The following is a 27,629-nucleotide window of genomic DNA, read 5'->3' as shown; positions in this document are numbered from 1 at the left end:
GCCTTTAATTCTGCAACCAGCAGGATATTTCTGAATCTGGAAACAGATGGCTCACACACCATTGGTTTGGTCCAGGAAAGGGGGACAAGAGGATAAAAAGCAGATGAATGAAAAAAAAGCAGAGCAAATTTTAAAAAAAATAAAGAATGTTCAGAGCTGCTAAGTAGTGCTTTAGATTCGCTGTCATCAAGTGATCATCTGTAATGATAGCCCAGAAGCAGGGAAGTCCCACCAGTGTCCAGATGTGGTTAAAGCATGGCTGGTCTTATAATCACAGACACATTGGCTCAACACCAGCAAATGAAAGAGCCGAGAGAGACCCGAGAGAGACTAGCAATGCATGTTTTGAATTAGCTAATGTCAGCCTTAATTAAAATGTGCTAAGAAAAAAAAACAAAAAACGCACCCTTTCTCATGATTGTCAGTTAGGTGCGCTGCTCCTGCTTTCCTCAGAGAAACATGCTACATCTGGGAGGGATAAAGAAAAAATATTCCAGCTACAAAACTCTTTGAGAGCATGAGCTTTATATGCATGATATTTTGTTATATTACTTTCATAACATGGTGATAAATCTATTTCTTTTCCTTTACTTATGAAGTAGAATAGAAAGCGTAAATCAAATATCGCCACAAGTCAGCTATTTCTCACATAAACTTAAAAGAAATGAGTCCAAATCCAGCCTTGAGCAGGAACCTACAGAACTCCATTTGTCAGGGCTGAAAACATAATACACACATAATTACCAAATCAAAACTGGACTCGGGGGGGAAAAAATCCACAAGCTTATCCTTCATTCAGCACAGAGAATGATTGGTCCCCTCTCCAAAACACATCTACTGTGCAGTCACAACAGATAAATGTAGAGGCTATGAATCCATGATTCAAATGTAATTCATCTGTTGATGCACTTGTCACTTCAATGACGGCAAGGTCATTGAACAGGCTTTGACTGTGTTCTAAAAACTTTGCAAAGCAAAATTTTGGTCTAACACAGTTCAGCTGTTTGTCAAGTAGTTTGAAAGACATAGATTGTTTGTCAGATGCAATCTCAGGTAGAAAGTTGATGGGATACAATGTTGTCAGCCAGTTATTGCTGCTTTTAGTGTCCTCTGTTGAAGGCATCTATTATAACAACAGTGTCAATAATAACATACGATAGTGGCATTTTAAAAATTTGTCTTGAATCACTAATGTTTAAGAATCATTAATATTTATGAAAAGTAATAAATAAAACATTAGGTTTCGTTCTTGATTCTGGGCTCAACATCCTCATTCCGACCCAGTGGACTAAGAAATTATGAGGGTTGAGAATGTGCAAAAATGTGGTTTAACAAATAAATCACATTATGGGGCTTCTTCTCTTTTCCTTGGTAAATATTTTGTTATATCTTGATATGGTTACTGACATAGAGTAAAATGGCCAATGACCTATTTGAACATCTTTACTGAGAAGGAAATGTAAATCAAACCTACATTTCTAGGTAAGGATTTTTCAAAAGAACACGTAATGTGTTACCATCAAATGTAAACCTGATCAGTATCTTCCTTTCCCTAAACAGTATACATGATATTATCCTGCTTTCTCTCATGACAGCTTGCTGATTGCAACCTTTTGCTTATCAACCTACATTATCTGAGGGACTTGTTCAGCATTGTCTCCATTACAGACAACACTCCCCTTCTAATCTTCCGCTCACATCAGCATTGCTAATAAGCCCAAGAGCTAGACTACACCGTTTATGGACACATTTATTGCAATTGTGTCCTATGATGGAAAAGGGGATTGTATAAAGAAAGTGACAGGTGTGGATTACCGTTTGGATGCTTCCTGTCCAAACAACTCGCTCCCGTCACTCAGACAGATTGGGGCTATGCTATTTTTACGTGTTGTACTGTAGCCCTGAATCCAAAGGAGCAGACTACTGCAGAGTGGAACCTCCAACTGCTCCTGCAACACTGAAAAATGAAGAAGCTAGGTCAGAAGCTTGTTTGTAATGACAAAAAGTAACAACTGTGTCTGTTTCGCATGTGTGTCTCTGTGCAAGCTTAGGATGGATCAATAGCCATCAGGTGCATGAGATTCAAGTGCAGCACCCTCCCATAGTGAAATCCTCTTAAAGCTTCTGGTAGTTCAAGTAATCTGGGAGAGCCAATGTGTGAGTGTGTATCTGTTTGCATATGTGTTTATGTGTGTGTGTGTTTGCCTCCGGTACATGTGCCTTGTCCCCTCCCACAATGGCTGTCTTCCAAAGTATCACGTGCCCCGGTGAATTTGAGTGCTTGAAGTGTTCACTGTGCAGCACATGAGGCAGCAGAGAGAGACAGACAAACAGAGAGGGAGGGGGAGGGAGAGAGACACAGAGAGAGGTCTTTCAAAAAACCTACCTGTTCACTTACAGATGTGATAATGTAAAACAATTTCTACATAGGCACTGAGAACAGCTCTACTAGAACTTTAAACCTGGCTGTGATGGAAAGAAAAGTAATAACTACAATCAAATTAAGATTTAAACTTAATTTATAACAGCGTGGGCCTTATATTTGCACCACAGTAATTGCTGATATCTTGGAACATTTTTAGCATCACTTTAAAGGAGCTATTTATTGGTTTTTTGCAATAGCTACATAGCCAACATTAGCATTAACAGCTGTTTAATTACCATAGAAGAAGTGTTGCAAGTTCAGCAGAACGTATTCCTTTACCCACCAAAAGCTGCCTGTGCTCCTGACTTTATAGCTATGTTGTCATATTCCTAGATCTCAGCAACTGATTTGGTTAGAGCAATGTTGATATTACCAAAAGGAATGCAAAATTATGACACAGGTTATATGAAACTAGAATTTCTCTTGTTCTAATCAACATTTTCATATTAACAATGAATCAAATGACTCTGTGTAAGGTCAGTCCACAGAGAATTATCACTGTTCCCCTCAACTCTTTAGCATCTTTCAGGACATTGTCTCGTTTTCTGCTCAGCTTTGTTTGATTGGCTTGGTTAATTCTCACCTCTCTCACCAGTATCATGTCCAGTTTCAACAGGCAACTGAGAAAACTCTGTTAAACCCACTGAATGCCTCTCATAAAACAGTAAATTGACTTAGCTAGCAACCAACTGTTGAACAAAGTGGAGCATGTAGCAGTTAAAAAGCCAAGTATTTCTATCAGTACGTAGTGGAGACAAAAACAGATGAAGAGGGAAAGTGGATATTAGACTTACATTCATCAAGTGGCAAGAAACACAACTCCAAATGATTGCTAATATTGATCCTTGTCTGCTTACATGGGCAGTTTTTTACTAACATGTTAGCCATGTCACCTTTTTAAGGTACTGTCAATGTTGGGTGTACTGGTTGTGCTGCCCCCAAGTGTCCAAAAGAATTAGTGAATGCAGGACCAATTATGTGCCAGTGAGTTTTGTTGGTTTTATTCTCTACCATTGTTGGACTGGTCTGCAAATCTGCCCCTTAAATGAGTTTTGGAGGTCACCCTTTTTTAATGTTTGACTGAACAAACTCAGCTGTAATTCACATATATCCTTTTAACAGCAGAAAAATTAGTGTTTGAAAAAATATATACCCTATCCAAAAAACACAAAAGGGCCTCTTATTCTCTTGGGAAACTAATAGCAACCTGACTAGTTGATTTTAAGTCGAAGTGAAGTGAAACGAGAAAAAGAGAAAGTGATAGTGAGGGAAAGAGGCAGATGGAAATGCCTGTGATTCTGGTCAACAGACACCCTAGACAATGAATATTGAGTGGGTCAGATGAATTCAGTTAAAGAGTACTGATGTAGGAAACAGGAAAAAACAGAGCAGGCTGATTGGAGGCCTAACGGATGAGACTTAACAACACAAAGGCCTGATGTTGAAAAGGAACTGGATACTGAATTTCAAAGACACAAACAAGATTCACCAGGCAGGGAGGGGAGAGCTTCCCTTATGTGTACACTGTGCTGCTGTTCTTATAGGAGTCAAATACTTCTCTGGGAGAGGCGGGGCCGGTGATCAATAACCACAAGAAAGTGGCCACTAGCCTTGATCCTAATTAGTGCAGGGTTAGAGCAGATTAGCTTGCACCTGAGCCCCTATCTCAGCCTTCCTCAAACAACAACTCCTTTGCAATCAACTACCTGGAAGCAGAAGCATCAGCATAATCCAGGGATGTGCTGTAGGTCAGGGAAAGACACCTTAGTCGGTGTATGAAACTGGCTTTTCCTCACATCTTGTTTATTGTTCATGTCATTGTGGGAATATCAAGCTTTCATCACACAGAAGACCAAAAGTAAAGGAACAAAGAATATAATGTAGGGTGGGGACAAGTGGTGGGTCTTCCTAAATTAGTTGTGGTTCTCATGGCAAAGGAGGGATGAACTGTAAACCTTTATTACAACAGACAAGTCTGTTAAACACACAGAGTTCAGGGAAAGGTTAGGAGGAGACCATGAGGAGATTAGTATGTGTTGGTAGCACTGACTGTTTGTTTGTGTGTGTGTGTGTGTGTGCATGCATGTGACACAAGCCCTGGTCCCCACTCCAGTGTGTGAACGTTGCTATAAATAGAAAATACCCTCTTCATAAGCCTATGCCTAGTATTACCTATGCTGTTCTCAAAAATATAACCTACTTAATTTGTGCAGTCTGTAAACAGGTCTGTTGTTGCTTAGACAGATTATGGTAAAAGAAATAACATGCACAGCACAGTCAAGTCTTACACAATACATTCTTGTAACTCACATGAAGAAGCATTTTCAAACCTTTAGACTGGCATTAGACTTCTGGACATTTTTTAACCATAAATTTTGATCATGTAAACCACCTAAGTGGTCACTAGTTGTGACTCGATTGTGGATTCAATCTGGTTTTAAGAAAGTTTATAAATGCAAGGCAAATAAAAAAGATTGAAAGTTTATTGTTCACCAGCCATGTACTAATTTTCAGCATGTCTTGACTGCGTTTCATTTATGTCAAAGACATATATTGAGCTCACCTACAAAGCCAAATCAACAGCCAACAGAAAAAGTTCACAAATAAACAATGTAATTCAAATTATTCATATACATAGGAAGAGTAAAGGTCCTAAGCTTGATCCCTGTGGAACACCACATGTAAAAACTGTATGTTTGTTCCATAAAACTGAATGGTTTACTGTATCAAATAGCTTTTTAAAGTCTATTGTTCATATTGAACCTGGTCAGTCGGGTCAACAAGAGCTTTTCTGTGGTTCTTAGATCGGCTCTTAAAGAATATTGTTTCCTTGTATAAGCACCACACTGGTCATGTGTAACTCTTTCTGAAATGTTTGATAACACTGCAAGAACCGAAACAGTCTGGTAATTCTTCACCATGCCCTTTCATTCTTTTTTTATGTATCATACTAACCCTGGACTTCTTAATGGCATGGAAACAGTATCCTTGCTGACTTTACAAATGAAAAAAGTATAATATAAGATTTGACTATAACCCTAGTTTGCCCTTCTGCTTAGATCATTATCTCAATACTTTGTGCAGTGACAACAAAGTTGAATCTAATAATCTAATCTAAATCTAATCTAATCTAGAACAGGCATCTTCTCATTATCTAGCAGCAATGCATTCAGCCCCCTTAGCTTCATATGCAATGTGTTATCTACACCTTAAAACTAGCTATTTCTTTTAGACTTGCTCTAGTTATTATTGTGACACCTTTTCAAATAGGAGATACACAATATTTAAAAAAAACTCAGTTTAAAAAAAAAAATACAGATACTGAATTTACAGAATGAGGCATGCCATGCCAAATGGACATTGACAAGCTCTGTGTAACTGTATCTGTGTAATGTTCACGGCTCCTCACCAAGCCTGACCTGGTTTGGCCTGACACTTCTGCCAGTCTGCATACAGAAAGAAAAATTACACCAGTAGATATATAGCGCAAACACACACATACACATACACATACACACACACACATACACACACACACACACACACACACACACACACACACACGCTGATGAGACACATTCTTCCCCCTGGTTCAAGTACATGTACACACACTCACACAAATGGATACTTATCCAGCTGGCCATCAAATACCACTCTGATTTTTCCAAACACAGAGACTCCAACAAAATAACTCCCAGAGACAGAGACAATCTCCCACACACAGACATTCGCATTAAAACCAATATATGCCTACACACTCACACACAAACGCCATCTCCTGGTCAATCTACCTCCTCATTCAAAGAGACAGAGGGATATTTGTAGAGCTGCCACCAATGATGATGACTCTATTAACCCATAGGCTTTTGGGTCAGACAAGGACCTTTCCACTGTCACTGTTTCATCCCTCCCCACTACACTCATGAATGAGCTGCAGGAGCAGAGTTGGCAGCCTTGTTCACATCAGCTCCAGAAATGACTGTATCAAATGGCTGAGATTTCTCTTAAGTGCCTCTCCATGTACTTTTTCTCCTGATGACAAATGGGACTTGGCTTTACCTCTTCTTGAGGAGAAGCAGCGGTAATAGAGGAGGAAATGAGAAAATCTAATCATTGCAATGATGATGATGATGATATACATTAACAGGTGGACATACTTTATGGGGGACAGAAGGATTTGATTTGGATGCTAATTGTCAAGCAAAGAAAGCAAGTGGTGAGGCGCCACAGTGGAGACGGAATAACACTTGAGAGGAAATAGTGCCTGGTATTTTCTCAGAACATGTGCTGGGCCAACTGGGGCATGTTTGTGGTTTTGTTTTGTGGTGCTGCTATGCTGTGTGGACAAAAATTTCTAATGAGAGTGCTGAAACTACAGTGGGCATGAAATGAACTAACCCAAGTGACTCCCCTGAGATACCAAAGATGGATTATGGACCTGTGTGTGTGTGTGTGTGGCTCTCTCACACACATGTACACTCTCTAGCTCTCTTGAGATAACTCCTTTATGACTATCATTACATTATCATAACACTGTCTAATGAACATAACCTTCCCCAGCTAATTTGAATTACTACTGGCCCTCTGTCTCTCTCATTTCCACTGAATGACTTAACCATGTTAGTCCAGTCAGTCAATGAAGATAAACACTTTGAAGAAGCTGGAGCTTTTGTCTCTAGGATGCATTAGGCCAGTGTTTTTGTAAAATGAGGGTTGCAAGATAAGTCTGAGAGGTCATGGGATGATTAATCGGAAAGGAAAGGGGACAAAAACATATTTCTCCTTCATAACATTTTTAAGACTCTCCTGTAATCTTTGCCCATTTACCTGTTCATTGGATCATTTCTTTAGGACTCTAAAAATATTTTTAAAAAACAAACAAAAATGTAACCTCCTTGACTACAGCTAGTAGATACATGTAACAAATGTACATAATCATAAGCCAAAAAAGTTGGGAAATGCTACACTAGGCCTAAACCTAAAAAAGACAATGAGAATGAATAAAATCCCACCAATTTCTCTACCCAAGCAGTCACCTAAAATTTAAGAAGACTAGATCAAAAGTGTCTGGACTGCCTATGGTCAATTCCAGATTTTAGAACCATGATGTGCTCTCACTCAGCTCACAGCCTGTCTGGGATCCACAATAGTTCAGCCTTTATTTACATCAACTCCAGAATGTAAGTTTTACTTTATGTATAAATCCTTCGGTTTGATATGTAGAATGCTTCATAGTGGTACGAAGCCTCATTACCAATGACTTCTCTCTCTCCCTCCCTCTCTCCTGCTTGGTGTGTCTTATGTTTAATTATTTCTCTGCCTCCTTTAGTAATAATGAAACGCAGTTTTTTTTTTGCTGTAATGGAGGCGAGGCTCAGTGTATTGGAAGCACTCCTCCACTTCCCTGCAGTTCCCGAGCAGCCGGGTCACCAGAGCGGCTTGGTAGACTGCCCATAACAAGAGGTGTAGCCCTAAGCCCCGGTTGGCATCCTTAAATTAAAATATAAATTGAATTAAATTAGATTTACTCAATTAAATCCAATTGAATTAAATCAATTCAATTAACTTGATGGTGATTCTCCTTGATAGAAAGTAGCGAAGGTTTGTTAAAAAAAGACACTAGATTTGTTGCTCGGTGCTTCATGGAAAAAATGTCACGAAAGAGTCTGGAAAAAAAATCGCTAAATCTAGGGTCAAAGTCGCAAAGTCGGCAACCATGGAAAGGTAAACCTCCTGTGCACCAGTCAAGGCAGTAGTAGCAGATCCATCCAATCAATCACAGAACTATAACCAATCCAGCTTTAGACTGAGGAAGGACCACCTACTTAATTAACATACTGAAACAGAGATAAATAAATAAATGTAGAAATGTAAAAATATAGAAATAGCATTTTTTTATTACCAAATGTTTTTAATTTTGCATTTAATTAAGTATTTAATTATTTATTTCGACTTTATTTTTGTATCTATACTTTCATTTATTCATACTTTCATTTTTGTCCAACTCCAATGGTGGTAATATTGTCAGTCAGTCAGTCAGTCAGTCAGGGAAAATCCAGATTATTGGGCTGGTCCTGCTGTTGCGGTCCAGCCAAAAACACAAATAATAGTATCTCATATGATTTTATCAACATCCCTGTAACACACCTGGGACAACAGAGGCTAACTTGTATCATAGACTGCTTTCCACCTCAAATCATTTCCATTTTCAGCTGCATGATAACTGAGGCTGTTTCCTCACTTCGGCTCAGCTGTAACAACCCTGAGTTCACTGACAGGATCCTTCCTGCATACTCTGAGAGGAATCTGAGTGGTATAGTTACATCTTACTATAAAAGCTACATGCTGGCATCTACTGTTCATTTTGGGTACAGTACAGTATACTCCACTGTAGATCAACAAACCAACTGATGCTTTTTCACAGTGGACAATGACACAAAGACAGCAAACAAACATCTAGTGTTTTAATAATTATATTCTGTATTATTGCATTGGTAGTTTTAATAGATGCATCATAAGAAAGTGTGAATGATGTTTGTGGAAAAAAAAGTAAAAAAAACTGATTGTGTTATTAAATATATAGTTGCTTCCATGTTTAGACAATTTCCATCCACAATTATTGAACACATATATATATATTTGATAACAGCCACTGAAATGTGTAAAAATGCATCAAATGTATCATGAATAATCCATGACATGTAACTATACTTATACTAAACACAGTCAAGTAGCATGAGAGTGAATTAATGCTGATTCAGGCTAAGACTGAAATGGCATTTTCCCTCTCTCTACCCTCTCTGTCCTTGGTCAAAAACAACCTCTGCACTCAGCTAAATCTCTGTAACATTGGTTGATTTTCACTTGAGGTTTAAAGCGAGCATTTGGTCAAGGTTGTGTAAACAGTTTTGAAAGGCACGAGATTATGTTAGAGTCTGTACATCTGTTCATTTGGTGGAAAGAAAAAAGAGCAATACCCTCCATTGGCACCTGGAGTAATATGCTGTTCTGTTGTACAGCAAGATTTTGAGCACAGTATATCCGAAATATAACAATCACTCACCAGCAACTAATATGTAAAGAAAAACATCAATACCCTCTGATACCTGAGGAAATGTTTTCCTAAGCAAAGAACTACATACGTAGTACATTCCCTTTCTTACACCAAGCTGCATAGCTCCTGCTTAACTCTAAGCAACAAATTTGTAAAACATTCAAAATCCCATTTCCAGTTGAGTGAGCTATATATTCAAGTATTAAAAGATCCATCTCAAATTCTTAAAATGCTAAATTATTTACAGTTCTCCCTCTACCAAGCATTAACAGCTAGAGTGATATTAAGGCAAAGATTTGGAGAAATGCTGTGAAACCCCACAGCTTTAGATTGCATTAGACTATAGAAGAAGCCACTGACTGCTGTCTGTAAAGTCAGTAAATAACCTCTGACTCGTGTCGTGCCAAAGCTGGAGGCAGTGTGGTTCCACATGGTCCCTGGAAATGGTACCTGTGTCACATCACACACACAGAAAAACAAGGAGACACTGAAGGTCAGAATTTTAGGTTAACGACTACAAGGTCAGGTAGAGTTGAAAGTGCTTTGGAGTGGGCGACTGATTCAAGGTTAACAAATATTGTGAAGCGGCCTGGATGTTGCCTATGATGCCAGTGGATGGCGCTACATATCTGAGTATAATATAATATGAATATACTATAATGTGATATAAATATACATATGCAACATCACTTATAATTTACATAATTTCATGCTATTTTTAGTTTTTCAACATGCACCCAGCTTCTTGACCGACTTACGTGAAGTACTGGGATTTCGGCGTTGTTTGTGTGTTGAACTCTGCCACTGGAACGCCTCTGGATGCAACCCGGGGGCCAAACATGGCTGCTGGGTAAACGATTGAAGATGTGCCCACCTATAGATAAACACAGAGAGGGCAATGACACCAGCATCAACTTGAAAACCACTGTACAGTATTGTATTTCAGGTCCAGTCCTTGAGAGATTCTGAACAAATATTGTGTTATATAATAATATTACACAATAGGAGAATATGACATGTACACATGTAATAATGAGGAGAACTCACCACCAGACAGAGATCACAGATTTCCATCTCTTTTTCCACTTTGGTCAGGACATGAGAGTCCAGAGTTTCTCCAAAAAACACGACGTTGGGCCTTAGAAGGCCATGGCAGTCACTTTCGTCACACCTTGATACAGCAACAGAAAACAGTACTTGCGTGATTAGTTGTGTCATACTGTATTTACCACACAATATTTATTGGAATTAATAATTATAACACAAAAGGGTAAATCCATACAGACACAGTCACTGCTTGGGATGTGGGCAGAGGTGCAACTTGCTTGATAGTTAAACCCATGAGTGAAGAAGCTGCAGTATTCTATCCTAGATAACTCAATGATGAAGTAGAAATTGCATGCACTCTCAGTGTGTTTAAACTCAATATCTCGTCAATGTACAACTCTTTGGCCATATTGTTTTTTAAATGACTTGACAACCAAAGGTCTAAGAGAAAAGTTGAAATATTCACAGCACACCACTGCCCCCAAGTGGAAGCCATGACTTCACTATTACTAACATGGGACTCAAGTACATTGGAAACCCCAGGTTCTCTTAATGCATAATGAAAACACTTGGAAACAAGCAAAAATGGAGATGGAGCTTAGACTGAGAAGACCTGAGAAGAGTTAAGATCCAGGACCAGAATGGAGTTCATGGAAGCACAGGGTAAATTTGATTTAGGCTTTTCATTTAATTTGTGCTCACACTGATTTAACAAGGCAGCAACTCATCACACAATCAGACTTAGGATGCACAACATTGCTTTTAACAACTACATATATAAGCCAATGTAACAGGTGGTGAGGGAGAGCTGGGACAGATCTGATCATGAAGGAGCAGCAGGTCCAACAGAAGCTCAAAGCGCGGGTGGAGGGTGGAGACGGTGGTTGAGACAACTAAAGTCTCACAAGAATACCAAAATGACCGCACTCAAATTTGTTTTTATTTAAAGAGTGCAATTGGTAGTATACAGAGATCCCACAGTTTATAAATTACTAAATTAATATTTAATGAGATAATCATTTATTCATTACATCACACTGCCTGTGTGCTGCCACAGAGATTTCTGTACAGCACAGTACAGTCCAACCACAACCTTCCTTTTTAACATACTTGAATCTGCTCTTTATATACAGAGAATTTTCCCTGCACACAAAATTAAGCAACCTGGCCTTCCCTCCTGGTGTTTGCACAGTCCCCCCCCCTCAAATACATTTACAATTAATAGAGAGAGAGAGAGAGACTGCTGACATGTAGAACACACTTAAGACCACAGACAAACTGTTTTCAGGCCGGTGTGCCTGTTTAATAAAGGAAAAATCCAGGCACAGTTGGCATTTGAGAAGCAACACAAAAGCTTAGTAAGTCTGACCCTTAGCATTATTAATATCAAGTGACATTAATCCCACCTTGGCAGTTTATCCACTGGAATCTGGGCATCAGCAACATCTGGGTCAGGTGAACTGTGCATTAACAGAACAAACACAGTGAGTGAAATAGCACTTTATCCAAACAGGGGTCAACCTGAAGAGATCAGGCTACAAATCCTGCATGTTTATCAGTTCGTGTATACTCCAGAGGTGCTGCCTCTTACCCTTTGTCCTTTAGGGCGGCACATATGGGGCTACGCTTGTTCAGAGTAACATTTCCACAACTCACACAGCGCGTCTCCATCAGACTGCCTGCAGTTACAAACAGAAAATGGGTATGGGAATCAAGAACAGGATCCAGTTGCCAACCAGATCCAAGTTGTACGAACCATCAGAATCATATGCCCCTGAGCTTATCAATTCCTTTTATAGATGCCAGGAAGTTTTTCAGAGCTGGGCAGGCCTATATGCTGAGTACGCAAGTTGCGTAGGGCTCTGCAAATTACGCAAGGACCCCGCCTCCCCCTAGTGTCAAACTGGGTGTCAGTGTTTACAACTTTGATGAGAGGATGAAGTGGAACTATCCTCCTGGTCATGAAAAGAGAAAAAAACACTCCATGAGAGTGAAACGCAGGAACAGCAATCAGGTAAACTTGTGCTCGCCTCTTCAAGTTTGATGTCAGTAAATATCAGGAGGCTAACGTTAAGTGATAGCTTGCAGTGCATTTCTCTCTAATCTGTCTGTCTCTCTAACCTATCTGGGCAGTGCTTCTCTGTCTGTATCTTGCTTATCAGCCACTTCTGGCTCTGCCCTGTGTCTTTGTGTTAATTAAATTAGTGACTAACTCTGTGTTTGTCTGATGCATGGTAGTTTTTAGATTTATCCCAACTCGGCCCCTCACCATGAATCTTGAGCACGTGTTTGGACCCAGCCTGTCGGTGAAGGTCATCTGTGCACTGGGTGATGACAACAACGGAGCGTCCCTGCTTCCTCAGCCTGGCTTCGCACTCTGCTATAGCCTGATGGGCAGCACTGGGCTTCTTGTTCAGCGCCAGCTCCCTTCTGTAATGGTAGAACTCCCAGACTCGAGACGGGGTGCGTGAGAAGGCCTCTGGAGTAGCCAGGTCCTGAGGATGCATCAGCATGTGAATGTCTTAAGTCAGTCAACGCTCAAATTATAAGAAGGTACCAATCAAAAGCGTCATCTTCAGAGGAAAGAATTAGACAGATAACAAAATGCAGCAGATTAGGTTTAAACACCTCAATTAAATAGTGAGATTTTTTTTTTTTGGATTACGGATAATTGTTGATTCTTTCCTGGAGGTAAATCCTGCTGCAGCCCACCACAAGAATCTAGATTATGCAACAAATACCATTTCTCTCTTTAGTGGCTATTGCTGCTGAGATAAATCCACTGAGCTGTGAAGATGTATTATGTAAACATAAAATACACCCACTCCACAGCAACAACTTTGAACCACAGCTGGAAATCAGACCAAACACAAGACTTTGACCTAAATAAAAAGACAGTAAAAACCGATAAGTAAATAAATAAATAATATAGTCACATACAAGCATGTGTGTGTGTGTGTTTTTTTTTTTTTTTTAAATTACCTGAGACTGCCACTTCCTCCACTTCTCATTTTCTCCCCTGAAAGTTGGGACTCCACTCTCCGCACTCACACCTGCGCCCGTGATGATAACTATGTGCTTTGCTTTGGAAAAGTCCTTGCGGAATTCAGACATGTCTGGGAAAACAAAATGAAAAGCAACTTACTAATTAATTGCTTTTTAAGTGTCTTAATATTAAAAAAAAGAGAACACTGTGATTTAGCTATTAGTATGAGACAATGACTCGTGTGATATCACTTTGAGTGATCAATGTTTTTACTCTTAAACTGATCATTTCCAACATGTATAATTTTTACAATAGTCCTCCTAACAAAATGTTGTGTAGGGAGGGATTCTCTGGATGCTACAATAATTCAGTAAGTATTACAATTAACATTATAATGTTTTAGTTCTATATTATAATGTTCTTGTCGCCCCTTCCACACACCTTGCATTAGTAAAATCAGGAACAGCTGATTTATCAAAGAGGTCAGTATGTAGATTCACAAATAAGCTATCATTAGACAATTACAGTAACTTGTCAAGATCTAAAATCTAAAACCTCTTGTTTGTTACTCATTAAATTATCAGTTAAGGCTTTTAAGCTTTTAACTTAAATGCTACTCAGATATTTGTGCACCATATTGTCAAGTGTTACTAAAAACATTTCTTTTCTATCCTGTCAGGAAGGATGATGACTGATATCCAATGGCTGATATCCATTGTTTAATACAGGGCTAACACTGATCTGACACATCACCAAACCAACATCATATACTGTCAACCTAGTACCTTTCATTTACCTGAATTGGGTCTTGCTGTCTCTATCAAAGGTCCTTTTGTCACATGAGTAGAGCACATGCGAAGGCCAAGGGCAAACACAGCTCGACTTTGGAGAAGCATTGTCACTGTTTCAGAAATACAGTTGAACAGGGGTAAAAACACAAAGGACAACACAAAAAGAAAATAAATTATTGTACAGCCTCACTTTTTATATGTAACTTCTGTTCGTGTTTCACCAACTAGTTGTTTTCACTCTGTGATTTAGGCATGAAGACTTTTTCTGATATTATATGTGTTATGACTGGAACTGGTCCTTTTCTATATTGAATGTGAACATGGCAAATCATCTGTATTGAATGTGAACATGGCAAATCATCCTTCAATCTTAACTGAGTCAGATATGGATCTCTTCCTGTTGTGCAGCCAAACATTGTTCAAACAAGATGTCCAGAATATCTCCATTTAGTGTAATAGTGCAACAGTGTTTTGTTTTGAATATTTCACTCATAGCTGCAAAGAAGTTTAGGAACAAGCACATACTGGACACAGAATATGTTGTGCTGTGTGAAAGAAATGCTCTAAATAATTACGCTTAAGGATTCATTTAAGTGAATAAATCAAGAGAAGTGATCCTGTGTGCAACTGTATAACTGCTACAACATATCAAAATGAAAACAAGACATGGCTTCAAGAATGCTTGCAATGTAGTTGTGCAATCACACAATCACAGATGTCGACCTGATAAGGCAAGAAATGTGCATAAAACTCATTTTAAAACAAATAAGTTGGCTGTAAAACTAAGGCAACTTTTAAACAGCCTACTTAGAAAAACTAGTTTTACTTAGTATAACTAGCAACTGGGTGCGTAAAACTAGCAACTGAGTGCGTCCCACAAAGGCAGAACAAACTAATAGTTTAATGTGTCTGAACTGGTTTTACAAATCAAACAGCTGCAACTGCGTGTCCTTACAGGTTACAGCTAAGTTGCACCCGCTGTTGTGGCTGTTTGTTGGTCATTTTGGAGATAACCAACCGGTCACTTACGTTCAAAAGGAAGGTCCAAGGAGAATCTATTGAAAGTAGAAGACTAACTTTACCTGATATGTTGCTAAAACATACAACGCTAACAATAACGTAGCTTGTAAGGTCGTGAGCTAAGTTAGCTAGGACAACTCGTCGTGCTCGCTGCCACAAGTAGACACTAACGTACCCATTCAAACGTGTATTACTAGGTAATTTCACCTGAAAACAGAGCCAATACATGCCTATTTAAATGACATTGCCTTATTTACCTTGCAGTACTTACTTAGCTGGGCGATATTTCCTATTTAGGAGCCGAAAGCCACACAGACTTGACGCTTGTTTACCTCTGTCAGTGCAATTAACATGAGAGGCCGTAAACTCACCACACTGCCGTAAACCCCTCTCTTAAAAAATGCACGAAAACTGTTGTTAAGAGGTTAAAGGGAGAGAAAAAAATGTGTCTAAGAGAGCCATCTGGTGGTTAACTGCTGTAAGTGTGGTTCATTCAGGATGATTCATTCATTCTCCTCAAGGTAGAGACAGAGCAGCCAATACCCAGAAATAAGAATCTGTTATTGTTTTTTTGTTTATTCAAAAGAACAAAACAAATACATATACAATACAACTGAAATCTTGCCTTATTGTGTTTTTATTAAATGTTTTTCTTCTTATGGGACAAAAAAGATCTGACCTGAACTAAATTGAACAAAACCTTATCACATATATATTAATCTTTTATTATTATGATTTCTTTACTTATCTAATAGTATACCATGTGGTATTATGTAGTTGTATGGTATATATATATATATATATATATATATATAGTAATGTATATATATGTAGTAATGTGAAAGCCATTTGTTGCCCCTTTTTCGTACAAATTATTGATGGCTAAATTATTAATCATACTTAATTACCTATCATTTATTAAACTATACACATTGTAAAGCTCGTACACTGGCAGCACTTAATTATGGTCAAGCCAAAACTGTAATTTTGAATTTGAAAAATAAAATAAATAAACGGGCGTAATGTAAGTGTAAATCACTAGCCTAGGCCTATATATAGCTGAAGTTATTCATTTAATAATCATTTTCTGAAGACTTAAATTCTAAACGATCGTTTTCCTGGTTTAATAGGCCTGCTGTCTTCTTTTTTTCCTGTATTTTACCATCTTTATTTTTTCCTCACACTGTATCTGTGCCATATTCCACCAACGCCTCTCTCTCTCTCTCTATCTCTCTCTCTCTCACTCCCTCCCTCCCTCTCTCTCTCTCTCTCTCTCTCTCCCTCTCTGCCTCGGTGTGTGTGAGAACTCCCTCCTCCCCCATCAGTTATCTACCTCCCAGTGTGTGAGTGGCCGTGGTTCTGCGTCTGCCCCAGTCGGCCAGCAGCAGTCATCACTGGACACTGGTTCAAATTGATGGCGACCACTCCAGACAGCAGCACAGACCGCCGACCGATAAGGAGACTCCGCTCCAAGAGCGATACCCCCTATCTTGTTGAAGCCCGACTCTCCTTCAACCTGCGGACAGGTAGGCGCACATCCATCCATGCTGCCCCCAAAAATCTTCCTGTTAGCTGTTTTGCCAGATGTCGTTATGTGGGTGGACTGAAGGGGATTATAGCCTAAGATACGCTCCTGTTTTACACGAATGAAAAAAAAGCCTTTTATTCTTGTGGGCTTGTGTTATAGTTCATCTGTGAGGCTTATCCCTCCAAAATTTATTAATGGGTGGCTCTGTAAGGCTGGGGGAATTGTGAAATGTTATGCAACTTTGTGGACTAACGCTGGTGATGACGTTTCTGGCGCAAAAACGTTAAAGGGCTTCAGAAATTTAAAAAAAAAAAATCATTTTTAGAGCTTTAAATCCGGTTCATGTGTGAATTTTAATTCCGTCAGCGCTTGGTTACTGCTACCACTGTAATTCAACGCAGTTACATAATGTGAAGAAGCTTCAACGTGACATGTAGTAGCCCAAGCTTTGGCAATGGTTGTGGTGCACAAAATCCGGATGGGATATCCGGTTTGTTCAGCATTATTTGTAGATTTTTTTTTTAAATCACAGCATTTGAAACAGTTGCAATGGATCCCGCGATGATGCTCGTGGTGAATTGTCTCCTATCTCCATCACCCTTTACAAAGCGTGTTGCATCCCCTGTTACCATGGTGACTTGGCATTTTATGCTGACTGAGTCAACAGTATTCAGATCTTTTGCACTACAGTGTAATTAAGAAACACGCTGCATCTACAGTAGCCTATCTACCTGTTTCACCGAAAACACATCTCATGGAGGTGATGACAGTCGTTTGCTAATCTCTACAGGGTCGTTGATATTTGTAGCAGCCCCAATCCCAATGTGCTTCTCTCTCATTAGTCTTATTTAGGAGGGGGATTGAGTGTGCCCACATGTGTCATAATTAGAATGATATCACAAGTCCTACACGGTTTGTTCCCTTGATGCCAATGTGCTGAAATAACGGCTACACAGAACATATCTGTCCCCTACTGCAACTTTATAGATGCATCCTATAGCCCCAACCTTGCAGCTTGCTGGAGTCACACCCATTTATCTACTCAGCAAAATGTGTGAGATGCCTATGTCTACTGTAATGTTTGGATGATGGCCAGTTCTGTATAGGGATTTTTATAGAGCATCTATAGTAAGATTTGGGAGATGGTTCTTTTTTCAGTCTATTTATTTTCAGACTACATCTTACAGTGTCTTAAGATAACTGTGGTTTTGCTCTTTGCTCTTTTGGTTGGTTTGAGAGTTCTTTGGGTTTTTTTTTTAGGAATGCTTATTGTTCCGTGGAAAATGAACCTGTCAGAAACTAACTAAAGTTTCAAATAGTGGTACATAGTGTAAACATCTTGCACAGTAATAGGGAATGCTTTTTGAATGACATAGGTGTGTGTGTGTGTGTGTGTGTGTGTGTGTGTGTGTGTGTGTGTGTGTGTGTGTGTGTTTGTGTAGGGCTACAACGAACAATTACATCATTATGAAATCATCTCTTGATTATCATTTAGTCTGTACAATGTCATCAAGTAGTGAAAATGTTCAACACAATACCCCAGAATCTTCTAATTGCTTGTTTTGTCCAACCAAGACTCACAAATCCCAAAGACATTCACTTTCTGATGGTATGAAACTGAGAAATGCAGAGAAACGCCACATTTGAAAAGTTGGAACCAGTGAATCGATTAATCAGCTAATCATTTAAGTGTGTTTCATACTAGAAGGCCACTAAAAGCAGAGTCTGCGTTATCTCACGGCAGGACAGTAGCAGTCTAAACTGAGGCTGGAGGGATTGTTACGAGAAGGTCATCACTTCAACCATAAAGCGACTGCACCTTGCTCCAGTGCAGCTCCTCAGTTGCCAACAGTGTGGCTGCTGTATTGACAGCTCCCAGGTGTGGGATGTCAGCCTGGGCAGTGTTGGAACAGAGCAAGGGTGCTCGGTTGTGCTTTCCTGGATGAATGAACCTTAAATAAAAAATAAAAAAAGCCCCCCAGCATGTTTATGTCAGATAAGCCTTCGCAGTCCAAGACGGCTCCGCTCATGCCAGGGAACTGTTTGGCCTGTGGAGACAAGCTTGTTGTCAATGACAGGACACTGCCGTTCCTCTCTGTGCTCCTTTTTTTTTTTTTTTTTTATCTCTCTACTCTACAACGAGCTCATACAAAGCATGAGGGTGGTACGGGGGCGATTTGTACAACAGCACTGTTGACTCACTTCCACCTGAAGAAGTGGAGCAGGATTTAGCTTTAGCTTATTGCCAAGGAAACCAAAAGTCTCATGGTTGTGTGGCCAGGTGCTTAATAATGATAAATGACCACGGCTGCCAAGGACGTGAAACAAGAACTAAGCAATTATCTCTGTGTAGTTCCAGACAAGATAATAGCTTTGGTTTCTCTTTGTTATGTTTTTTTTTTTTTAAGGGTCATTATAATTGTTTGACACACAACCTAATATATGAACATTATTACATTCACAAAGTGCAACACAAGTGTAACACAAATTTATTTTGCAGCTAAGGCTGTATCCATGTTTTCATCAATGAGCTGCTACTACACAGAGAGCACAAATACACTTTTATATCCAACACTGTCAGGCTATAATAAAGACACTGCCAGTCTGGCATCTGCTTCTCTGATACTGAGTTGTGTAATTTGTTTTGATGTGTGGTGAGTTTGTCAGTGTGAAAAATTTGGAGATGGGCTGAGGCTTCACAGCCAACTCAAGTGTTCTGTGTTTAAACAGCTGATTTTTTTTTCTTTTGCTTTATTCCCTGATGCTGATCAGCTCATTTGTGGATCAGGCATCTCTATGGGGAGTCAGTCTCTGCCACAAGTTTGACTTTTGCAGAAACAAGGCTTGTAGCATACAAATGACAGATACCCCGTGGGCTTCTAATGGAATCAGAGAGCATGTGTGAAACATTGCTTTATTGCACTGGCCTGTTTAGCATCTACGCTAATCTAATTTTGCCCCACAGTTAAATGGCTCTGCACACAGTCACAAAGATATAATGATATAATGGCATCAGTTACTGCGCAGATATCAACAACTGCGTCATCTGTCGTAAAGCATTAAAGGGTGGAGGTGTGGATGGATGGTTGACCTACTTCACAGGTTTGATTTCGGTTATTGCTGCCTGTTATGAACCTTCTCATTGTCAGCTTAGCCTCTCTCCATCTCTCTCTCTCTCTTACACACACTCACACATACACACACATTGTCATCTGGACTAGTAGGTGAGAGATCACAGTGTATGTGGAACTGGAATCATTACTGTTTACCTAAGGATCCTGTCTATGGATTTTTAGCCAAGAGGCAGAGATATGTGCATGTGTCTCTGTGTCCGCATGTTGTTCTGCATGTTTGTGAGCGCCAAGCATGCATATCAATCCATTGTTTTTGTGCTGTGTATGTGCTGCCTGCTGACACAGCATCCGTCTCACTGGAACAGGTTGTCTGCTTGTTTTTATTTGCTCATCATTCAGCAGCTCAACTACAGCCCCATCTGCTTTCTGTCTGCAGACTGATGCTACACACAAGAAAACTCAACACCCAATTACAGGAGCTAACACTTTAGATTTTCCACTAACATCCCTCTGCTAACGAGATCACACGCTTAAGAGTTTTATAACATCATTGCTCACATAATCCAGCTAACCTTTTTACTGTGTCTCCATCCTTGTTATGAATCCTACTGGAATGGCACTCATAAGTCATTTTGTTGTAGTTTTTTTCAGAGCACCTCACAGCCTCGACACTCAGGTCAGCTTGTCCTCACAAGCCCAGGGTCTTCTCAGGTCTGCTCTGGCATATGGAACATTAATCACAGCACACCTATTGTACAGATGTTAATTGGGGCTGAACAGCTGGATGCCTTGCGCATGGGAGAGGTGTGTGGATGCCCGATGGCTTGAGCTCCCACCATTATACCTGGTCTGAATGCAAATAGACAAAGCTGAAGCCCAGACTTGGCTGCATTGCAGTTGTTTGGGGGATAGATTATTCGGGTATTTCCCCTTGCTTTTGTGCAACTGTGTATACCTTATACGTATACAACATGCATGCTCTGTATTGTACGTGCACTCTCTGTCTCACAATTCAGTGTTGAAACCAGGCTCAGTGTTGCAGCTACATTAAGCTATAAAAAGCAAAACTCAACTCATTCACCACCCACCACTCCCTGCTCCTCTCTCCCTGTGCTGCTTTTTTGTTGCAATCCGTGTACAGTAAGCACTGCTGTCCGAAACGAGTACAATCAATACACGCCAGATGCATGATGGGACAGGACAAATTTCTGCTGCAGAGCTTTATGTGCCAGCTGGGTTTACCTGAGGATTTAAAGCATGGTAGAGAATCGCTTCATACAGCTGGTGGTCAGGACTTAAGCACAGCCTCTCTGACAGGACGTGTATGCAGATATTTTGTGTGTTAATCATTTAGAAATGATTCATATATTCACCCTCACTGAAGAAGGTCCAGTCAGATTATTCAGTTTTTGTAGGAATTCAAAAGCAGCTAAAGGTGACTGCAAGGTCAAGCACAAACAGAATATGAGCCGTCAGTCCTTGTTTCAAAGGGAAAGAGAATTTCACATGAACTATTTGGGATGAAGTCCAGTGCAAAGTCTGCTGTATGCATAATTTTTTCTAGCTGTTTGTAGTGACTCTAGAGGCTATTAGCAAAAGTGTTTAACAAAGTGGTGATAATTAGTGGCAAGAGAGTATCACTTCTCTGTCTGCATCACTCCCAATCTATGCCTCTTCTATGGCCCCCACCCCCAACCTCCCCCCAAAAACACACGCACGCAGCACATGGCTGACACTACAGACCATGGTATGATAGACTAACAGCCCCGCATCTCAAAAAACAAGCATCAGCATCCATCTTCCATACATGAGTACACATAGGCCGTCTTGTGCTGAAGCATCCAAGGTCTGAATAAAACATGAGTAGGAAAATCAGAGGTAAAAATAGCAATGCCATATCCAAGACTCTATTACTGGATGCTCATGCGGCATAAAAATTCAATCAACCATCGGTGTCACCTGGACAGAACACCTGCCAACCTCAAGTAGCAAGATGGCTTAAAGAAAAAGGCAGGCAGGTGTCTTCAATGAGAGCCTGGAGCAAGCTGTATCATCTCAGAATCGCTCTCTCGATCTGCTTTCTTTTCATCTCTCTCTCGCTCTCTGTGCCACACTTGGAAGTGTGGGAAAGACTCGCTGGCTGTGATGTGCTTACCACACGCCAGCAGAGAAATAACGCCTTTTTCAAAAGCCTCCCAAGCTGAAGAAAGCTGCATGATGATGTGCTTATGGGTCATATTTATAGTAAGTGTGGCAGCACATTGGGCAGAGAGGGGTAAAGATACCGCTGCAATCTGAGAGGCAGCATTGCCAAGGACCAATTACGCTGGAGGAGAGAGCTCTGCCTGAATCACTGTAACTCTCTAATGCTGGTTTTGCTGAATTAAAAGCAGCATGCAATTAATTCTTTTGGGTACAAGGAAATAAAACGACTCACAGGCAGCATACAATATCCAGTCTGTTGCCGAAAGGATGGCTGTGGATATACCTGATATCTGCAATAGCAATTGAAATATATATTTTAGATAATGTGTCACAGTTAGGGGTGGGGGGGGGCATCCATTAAATAATGTCGACAGAATGGCATTTGTTGCTTTACCAGTGTAGCTCCCATAGTGCACCAGCTCTTTAGGACATTTCTGCTGAGTAAGAGACTTCACACAGTCTGAATCCCTTCAACACTGCTGCAAACCTGGGAGTCAATTCAATCAAAGCTGCATTGCACCACTCAGCAGTATGCACTTCAAAATTGTATCCGATTTCCAATGATCAAAGTCAGGACATATTTTGGCTTATACACTTCCAATCCTGGTTAGGATTTCTATGTTACATTACATTAAATGTTACATTAACACTTGATGTATATTTGAATAGCTACACCAGTAGTAGTGTAGTAGTAATCCCCAGGCCCTGAGTGATTCTCTAAAGCTACTTCTATTTTGGAAAGCATTATCATGTAGTATTTGTAGAATACAAAAATTTCAGTGTTAGTTCAGGATTAGCATGTTGTATACGTCTCCCTTTCAATTTTTCTATCCATCAGCAAAGAGTTGACATTACTTTTTATGTTGTAGTACAAACTCATAAAACTTTAGGAGTGAAATTCTTCAAATGAAACAGATACGTTCTGTGTGAGCACTATGCTGAATATTATGGTAAGTTATGCCTACACTTTTCAGACAGTTATGTAAGCCTGTGTAAAGACAGACTAATAGCCTACAGGATAAACGGCTGGGATCTGAAGAGGCAGAATAATTATGTGAAACTAAATGATTGAACCAAGGGGACTTTATGCCCCTATCCTGCACATCTTACAGATCCAGTGTAGAATTGATTTTGTAATCACATCACGTAATAACTGCAATGACGAAAAGGTTGACTTTGCTGGGATGTAAATTTAAAATTCTAATGAAAGAAAACCTTCTCAGAAAGTGAACACAACTAAAAATATTACCAGTATCTACTGAAAGAAAAAATAAAACATGAAACATCTAGTGGCAATGTCCGTAAATGTGCATTTCTAGAGGATACAGCCAGGCGTCATTACATTCATCGTGGTTATTTTTGAGCTATAAATAAGTTAAATATTCTGAATTGTATTTTTATAGGACTTCAAAATGTTGAAAATGGCTGTAAAGACGGTGGAAACAGCAATGCATGTTGCTACCTGCCATACTGAGAATAGTTGACTTCAAGGCAATACATAAACTGCATTCATTTCCACAGGGATTGTCTCATTGTTTACAAACAAAAGCAGTTATCCGAATAATCCGTAAAATCACATAACATTTCTGAATAAAATTTTAATTTGGTTTTTCAAAGTTACATAAAAATCTAACCTAGTTGTCAAACCTCTAAAACAGTTCATTCAAACTTTGCCTTCATCAAATGGTTTATTTTGTCATAGAAAGTAGAAAAGAAAACTGCTTTTATCAGTCTTTCTAAAAAACTGGAAGATAATAGTGAAGGTTTCTGTCCATATTCTAAGAGAAAATGTTTGGTCTGGCCTCTGGTGGTTGGTGAATGGGGTCATATCAGGAGCCAAAGCTGCATCAGTTCCAGAAGACGTTATAGATTTAATGACTCATACCGCATGGATCATTGTATCAGGGGCTACAGGGAAATATTCCGTAATAATGACTGCAATTATGACAGCGGTCACAGCGCATCAGTAACTAGGAAAAACGCTTTGATGTGACGTGTTATATAATGGTGAGCTACCTGTGCCTGAGACCAGGAGATATCCGTCTTTACTTCAGCAGAGCCAGGAGAGGCCAGAGGAGAACTATAAGCTCTTTAGCTGAAAGTCCACTCCATACTGTGGTGTTCATCTTAAGCAAGCAGGACAGATGGAGGTTTCAGTCAGAGGAAAATCACAGTGTCTCTGCAGACAGAGACGGCCAGAACGTCCCAGAGGAGTGGCACAGTCTGCTTACCATTAAGTGTTGCAGAGCTCGCAGGAGATTGCTTTCATTTTGCGGGAGTTCTTCTGTTTCCATATCCACTTACCTGCTGTCAAATAGTGTGATTCTGTGAACATATAACCAGATTTATTACCTTTAAAAATGTGCTTTTTCTTAGAGTACATTCTGTCCATGGCTCTAGTATACACTGTTCCCTTTTCCCCATAGTGCACCTTTCATTTAACAGGACTAATACATCTTTACTGTGTGGTTATTACAGAGATGTTTACCCCCCCCCCCCCCCCCCCCCCCACTCCCCAAAAAAGCTGCTGTCTGTCACCCTCTGCCATCACCTTGCCTGCAACACTGTTTCTTAATTAGCAGATAAAGTGGAAAAACAGACAATGTGGAAAAATGTCCAAGTGAGGGTTTCTCTGTGATCTACAGAAAGGTCTGATGTTTGAGACAACAGACCTGATGAAAGACTTAGCATTTAAGTCATACAGCTTTATCGGATCAAACGTAAAAAAAAAAAAAAAAAACAGAAAAAAAAAAAACATTACAGTCACTCATAACAACTTTTAATACCAAAATGCTCTGTAGTCTAAAAGTAATTTTCATTTTGAAAGCTGTACATACTTCCATACAAATCTGTATTAATTTCATGGGAGGTGGTCTGCGAAATTAAGAATGAATCGATTTACAGATACAGTACATAAAGGACAGTTTGACTCAGGCTGATGAAACTGAGCCAGTCCCTGGAGCACCACTGCTCTCTGGTGGAGCAGTGCTTTTTCTGCAACAGCAGACGACTACGTAAGGCACTTGGGATGTTGTGAATTACCGGTATTGATGATAACCGTGATATTTAAAAAATTGAATATTGATATTGAGTTAATAATACACATATGATAATATCGTGATGGCAGATGTTAGGCCTTGTGGGTATTTGTTTTTTTTGCCTTTTCAGTATCCATTAATTGTAATTGTTCTTTTTGTGTGCTTTTGCAGTTATGGTTACAGACTGTCTCTCCATCTCACTACACTCATTTCAGTTTAATTCATGTGCCAAAAAAGAGACGAAACACTGAATAAACAAAATTAAAGATGAATTCGAATGATTGTTGAATTATACTTTTTCTTTTTAATTTTCTATAGATATCGTGTATATATCATTATCATGAATTCTTCTGGCCATGATAATCATGTAGTGAAAATCTGATAACGTGACAACCCTAACACACATTAGTGGTGAAATGATTTCCTGGACAATTGATGGACTGGAGAAATAATCACAACAATTTTAATAATTCATTCACCACTTAAGTATTTTACCAAACAAAGATGATATTTATATTACTGTAAATTGACATGTCAAGATGTCATCTACAGTTCTGGGAAATTCTGATGGCAGTTTTCCACAGATTTCCAGCATTTTATAGACTAAATAATCAACTGATTAATCAATGACAAAAATACTCATTAGGTGTCTTACACGCACAATCAAAAATGTGTTGAAAAGGTGTTAGTGCCTGGATTATTTTACTTTTGAATACATGTGAATGCATCAGTAACACGAGGGGGTCATTCTGCACAAGGTGCATTTTGCTGCCACTACCTCTGTAATTCTAGTTGCAGTACTTGAATTTGTAATGGGATTATTTACATTCATTCATTTTACAACAATACAAAACAATGAAGAGAAGCAAATCCTCACATTTGACACACATTTAACCTTTTTCTTGAAAAATGACTGAAAACGATTAATCAATTATCAAAATGGTTGCCCATTAATTTTTCTGTTGATTTATCGTTTCAGCTCCATTCCCATATACACATAAGCCCCGTTCAAACAAAGCTTTTCTAATGCTATCTTTCAGTGCAATTGTATTTGAATTAGATTCACCCACTCTCGCCCAAATTGTCAGTCTGACTCCTTCTACTTCTATCATACAGCCTTGAGCTTCTTGTAGGCCTTGGAGAAATCATGCAGAAGTCAGAATATTTCAGAAAACTGAAAGACTCTGACTTGACACACTCTGTAGCAGCAAGGCCGTTTTTATTCTCAATGAATGAAAATCATTCACAATATCAGGCAAAATGGTTTATTTACGAATCTGTAGCTACATTATAAAAGTCATGGTACTTGACAGCAGTGAGACATTGTTGGTGACAGAATGTATCGGTATGTAGTGGAACTATGAACTGTTTTAATACAGTATACAAAGAGCATGGAGTTACAGACATGTCTTCTCTCTGTGCTCCCTAAGCCGAGTTTTCCTTGTAAATGTTTTGCCACATTTCGGACACGTGAATGGCCGTTCCCCTGTGTGAACCATCATGTGTCTTTTCAGCTCGTTGTTTAATCTGAAGGCTTTGCTGCAAACCTCACACACAAATGGCCGCAGCCTGATGTGCTTGTCTCTACGGTGAGCCATCAAATGCGACCCCCTCTTGTAACACATGCCACAGTCTTCACACTTGAACGGCCTCTCCTCCGTATGCTGAACCATGTGAAGCTTGAGCTGAGCCGCACTCGGCCAGCCTTTTCCGCATGTGTCGCACAGGTACGGCTCTTGCCCTGTGTGTTTATACAGATGCCATTTAAGGTATGTTTTCTGATAGAATTTCTTTCCGCACACTGGGCACGGGTAACCACCTGTGTGCCTCACCATATGTGCTCTCAGGCAGTCTTTTGTACTGAACTGTTTACCACAGTAGGAACAAACACTGGGCTGTTGTTCTCTATGCTTGCTCTGGTGCAGAATCAGATAAGCCAGAGATTTGAAGCTCTTCCCGCATGTTTCACAAATGCGTGGCGTTACACTTGAAGTATGAACTTTTTCATGATCATTCAGTAGTCCTGGCTTTGTGTAACATTTCTTACAGGCAGCGCACTGGTACAGCTTTTTGTTCTGCTGATGCCGAACCAATTCACATAACCTCACAAAAGTTCTCTTACACAATGGACAAGGGTATGAGCCTCTGATTTTATGTGACTGGGAATAATGTCTTTTCAGGAGGACAATTTCTGAAAAATTCATCTCACACATGGTGCACTTGATGCTGGAAGACTTCGTCTGGGAGTCATCTGCACGGTCTGTAGAGTTTGGAGGTGCTTCAGTTTCACTTTCCTTTGTTTCAGAACTTGTCTCACTGCAGCTCTCTTTGGTATTGTCAGCTGATGGGAAATTACACGCACTGATAACAAAGTGGTTAGTGTTTGTTCGCTTTTTCCTTCGACGATTTCTTTTGGAACATTTGCTCTGGTGCTTCTCAAAACTCTTGTAATAGGAAAAAC

The 27,629-nt window shown here is 39.7% G+C and overlaps 2 protein-coding genes across 3 annotated transcripts in view; one reads left to right on the top strand and one right to left on the bottom strand.

The window, feature by feature from the left end:
* Positions 1-8,668: 8,668 nt before the first annotated feature.
* LOC111231072 (NAD-dependent protein deacylase sirtuin-5, mitochondrial-like) lies at positions 8,669-15,684 on the bottom strand. Of its 2 annotated transcripts, none has more exons than XM_022758053.1 (9): positions 15,581-15,666; positions 14,309-14,413; positions 13,509-13,642; positions 12,796-13,021; positions 12,118-12,205; positions 11,933-11,986; positions 10,527-10,650; positions 10,238-10,353; positions 8,669-9,929 (listed from the first exon to the last, which is right to left on the bottom strand). In XM_022758053.1, the coding sequence occupies exons 2-9, from the start codon at positions 14,406-14,408 to the stop codon at positions 9,854-9,856; spliced, it is 918 nt and encodes a 305-aa protein (XP_022613774.1). In that variant the 5' UTR covers positions 14,409-14,413; positions 15,581-15,666; the 3' UTR covers positions 8,669-9,853. The 2 variants fall into 2 exon arrangements, with proteins under 2 accessions (XP_022613774.1, XP_022613773.1); XM_022758052.1 differs by having other exon boundaries at positions 8,711-9,929; positions 15,595-15,684.
* Positions 15,685-16,664: 980 nt separating this feature from the next.
* Positions 16,665-27,629, top strand: part of LOC111231025 (phosphatase and actin regulator 1-like) — a 46,055-nt gene continuing 35,090 nt past the window's right edge. The window contains exon 1 of the mRNA XM_022757970.1: positions 16,665-16,849. Within this exon, the coding sequence (XP_022613691.1) occupies positions 16,738-16,849 (112 nt within the window). The 5' untranslated portion in view covers positions 16,665-16,737. The remainder of the gene's footprint in view (positions 16,850-27,629) is intronic.

This window comes from Seriola dumerili, unplaced genomic scaffold (assembly GCF_002260705.1).
Source record: "Seriola dumerili isolate Sdu_G_001 unplaced genomic scaffold, Sdu_1.0 BDQW01000291.1, whole genome shotgun sequence".
Lineage (NCBI taxonomy): Eukaryota > Metazoa > Chordata > Actinopteri > Carangiformes > Carangidae > Seriola > Seriola dumerili.
This window is presented reverse-complemented; position numbering and strand designations above follow the sequence as displayed.